The 3806-nt window shown below is 49.2% G+C and overlaps 1 protein-coding gene across 1 annotated transcript; it reads right to left on the bottom strand.

Annotated features, from left to right (window-relative positions):
* Positions 1 to 952: 952 nt before the first annotated feature.
* Positions 953 to 3534, bottom strand: LOC134355848 (signaling lymphocytic activation molecule-like). The gene is made up of 4 exons (XM_063066352.1): positions 3522 to 3534; positions 2919 to 3197; positions 1681 to 1779; positions 953 to 1091 (listed from the first exon to the last, which is right to left on the bottom strand). The coding sequence occupies exons 1-4, from the start codon at positions 3532 to 3534 to the stop codon at positions 1042 to 1044; spliced, it is 441 nt and encodes a 146-aa protein (XP_062922422.1). The 3' UTR covers positions 953 to 1041.
* Between the last annotated feature and the right edge of the window lie 272 nt (positions 3535 to 3806).

Here is a 3806-nt window from a genome sequence, read left to right as displayed (position 1 = left end):
CTGGATCCACATGTCATCTCCTCCTCCCACTCTCTCTTTATATTGACCACTCTCCCTCTATCAGTCCGGTGAAGGGTCTCATCGCGAAATGTTGGCAGTCCATTTCCCTCCACAAATTCTGGCCAACCGTTGAGTTTCTCCAGCAGATTGTCTGTTGCAGATCGTACATCATCTGCAGATTCCCGTCTCCCCACAGAATGATCAGTGTTGCTTGGCAGCTACCAGGATGTTGTGCCATCCTTTGGGAAAGGTCTTGCAGTCCTATTGTTTCAGGAATGGTTCCATAGTTTCCCGAAATAAATGGGCAGGCACAGGCTCCCTCTGGTCCCAATCCTGCATCATTCTCCCCTACTGGTTTCACTCTACAGTCCCTTTATCTCACCACCCTAAAATCCCACTCCTTTATTTTCCCTTCCTCTCTTTCCTCCAATCTCCAAATCCACCCGTCTTCCCAACTGCCCCACTCTGTCTCCCACCTGCACCAGCTCCCCTGTCGTCCTCTCCCTGTGTCTCACCTGCTCTGCTCCAGGTCCGTGTATCTCACCACCTCAGATCCCCCTGTGCTTCCCCGACAAACCCGCTCCTTTCTCTGCCTCCTGCCTTCCCTCACTCTGCCCACCCTCCCTGCTACCCCTCCCAGTATATTCTTCCCTCCCTCCCCTCCCCCCCAGATTTCATGCTCTCCTTCTCTTGCCCCTTCGATAACTCCGAGTATCCTCACACCTCTCCCCATCCACACTCCGTACCTTTCCCTCCTCTCCACTCTCCTGCCTCCTCTCCATCCCTCTGACCTTTGACATCCCTTCCTCCACTGTCCACCCCCAACTGTCCCTCTGCCTTCCTCCCTCCGTATTCCGTACCTCATCCCCTCTGCCTTCCATTCAACCGACCCACCCATCTGTGTGTGGTGGTGGGGGGTCAGAACAGGAGACAGGAGAGGCAGGTAGGGAGAGGGAAGGAAGGGGAGGAGAGGAATGAGGAGGGAGGAGTGGAGAGGAAGAGCATGATGGGGATGGGGAGAAGGGACGAGGTGACGGGGAGTCATTCGGCCTTGTGGAGTCTGCCTTCTGCTCTGGTGCCTGGACGGGAGCCTGTGGGGGGCAGAGGAGAGAGGTCAGTTCACCCTGTGAGGGGTCTGAGGTTTCAATTACTTTCTCATCACACTAGGACCCCTTCACTGCCGAGGGCAATGTCATGTGGTCTCTCTTGTCTGATCTGGAAGAAAACTCTCTCCCTCTCCCAGTCTCAATGAAAGGTCTCAAGTCTCCATATCCCCCCTTGTGGTTTGTATCTCATATTGTCCTGGACTTTACATCTCCCCCTTCCCTATTTTTATATCTTCCTCTTTAGAACAGCATATCTGCATGTTCCCAGTCTCCATATTCCACCATCCCTCTGTCCTTATCCCAAACCCCTGGTCCCTGTTATACTCGGTCAGATTAAATGAGGAGTGAAGGATGAAGAGTGCAGAGTCTGGGACAAGAGCGATTGAGGGAACTGAGGTGGGAGAGATTGAGAGATCTGGGACAGTGGAGGTGGATGAGATTCAGAGTCACAAGGGGGTGGGATTGACAGACTGAAACGGGGATTTTAAACACCGGTCTGAATCCACCCCTCACTGTTGACACTGCCCTTCAGAACAACAGATTTTCACTTGAAACACACAAAAACAGTTCTCACTGATGATGTGTACGGCGACTGTGACTGAGAGGAGAATCAGGAGCAGGACGGCAATGATTGTGGCCCTCAGCCGACATCCACAGAGACAGCTTCTCTCTGCTGGCGAAAGAGAGAGGATCACGGATTATAGAGACGGTACCAGGCCTTCTCCAGCCCCACCCTCCCAACACTGACTAACATCACATACCCATGGACTTCACTGTCCCGTCACACATATCCAGGGCAGGGATTAAATACAAAGTAAAACTCTCAAATCCAATCATACCTTGCCGAGCTACAAGTCAGATACTGGATTATGCTAGTGTCTCATTACACACTATCCTGGTCAGGGAAACACCCCCTTCTCCTACTCAATGTCAGCAAGACTGTGGAGCTGATTGTTGCCTTCAGCAGGAGGAAAGCAAAGGTTCAATTGCCAGTCCACATCGGAGGATCAGAGGAGGCAACGAACATCAACTTCAAAGTCCTTTGTGTTATAATTTCAGAGGCTGGTCCTGGGTGTAGCACGTAGGTGCGTTTACGATGAAAGCACGGCAGCACCTTGACTTTCACAGGAGTTTGTGAAGATTCAGCATGACGTCAAAAACTCTGACGAGCTTTTATGACGTGTAATGGAGACTAGTTTGCCTGGCTACATCATAGCATGCTATGGAAATACTAATGCCGTTGATGGGAAAATCTTAGTGCATATGATTCAGTCCATCCTGGGTAAAGTCTTCCCCACCATTGAGCACATCTACACTGGGCACTGTTGCTGGAAAGCAGCACCATTATCAGGGATCGCCACATCCACTGTCACGCAAACCTCTTGCTGCTGCCATCAGGAAGAAGGTACAGAGCCTGAGGACTTACACCACCAGGTTCAGGAACAGTTACCACCCCTCAACCACCAAGGCTGTTGAAACAAAGGGGATAACTTCACGAAAGTTCACTAGCCTCATCACTGAACTGTTCCCACAACCTATGGACTCACTGGCAAGGACTCATCTCATGTTCTTGATATTTATTGCTTATTTATTGTTATTATTATTGCTTCTTTCATTCTGTATTTGCAGTTTGTTCTCTTTCACACACCAGTCGAACACCCAGTTGGTGCCGTCTCTCACTGATTCTATGATGGATTTATTTAGAAAGCTGCAAGACAATGAATCTCAGGGTTGTATATTGTGTCATATTTGTATTTCCATAATAAATTTACTTTCAACATTATAATTCCAATTCCTGCCCCAGACACTCACCAGACTTGTCCAGTTTACAGAAATCCCCCAGCTGGATCTGAGCTGTGTCCACACTGACGGGGTTCCTGGCCTCACATCTGTACACAACAGCTTCACTCTCTGCGGTGTGATGAACCTTCAGTGTCTCTCCGTGTCCCCAGAGGTGATGGGTTCTGTCGTTCACCACAGCTTCTCTTCCCCTCCACCATCTGAGATTGGTGTGGTCACCAGAGTTCACAGAGCAGGTCAGGGTGAGCTCACAGGTCCCAGTGATGTTTGTTCCTGACACTGGCTCTGGGTCTGGATGAATGAATGAAAGATGAGTAAAGGAGATCTTTAAGGACACTTTATCCCCCCACTGTCTCTGACAGTCCCAAGTGCGGTTTAAGCCAGTCCCAAATCATTTCCACCCATCTGTTTAGCCCTTCCCTCAGCATTCAGTTCAGTCAGTTGCTGCTGGAGGAAGTTCCCACGTGTTCTGTGCCCTCTTTCCCAACCACGCCCCACACATTTCCATAAGAAATCCCCAGTATCCTATTTATGGTTCTGTATCCCAGTAATTCTCTCCGGTGAAAGAGTCAAGGTATTCAAGTTTTTAGTTGTCTGGTTTGATCAAAGACTTACTTGGAGGGTTCATATCGATAAAACAATTGGAAAGTGTGAGAAGGTTTTAAATATTATGAGAAGTATTGGTGGATGCGACTGGGGAGCAGGGCGGGAAACTATGTACTAATGTATCTAGCTATGATTAGATCAGTTATAGGTTATAGTTGTATTGCTTATGGTTCCGCTGCTACGGCAGTGCTTAGAAAACTAGACACAGTGCAGTCCAAAGCACTTAGACTCTGTTGTGGAGCTTTTAGAACAACATCAGTCCCAGCATTATGTGTGGAGATGGGAGAAGTGCCT

This window comes from Mobula hypostoma, chromosome 13 (genome assembly GCF_963921235.1).
Source record: "Mobula hypostoma chromosome 13, sMobHyp1.1, whole genome shotgun sequence".
Classification (NCBI taxonomy): Eukaryota; Metazoa; Chordata; class Chondrichthyes; order Myliobatiformes; family Myliobatidae; genus Mobula; species Mobula hypostoma.
The sequence above is the reverse complement of the archived record's forward strand: the minus strand, read 5'-3'. Positions and strand labels throughout refer to the sequence as shown.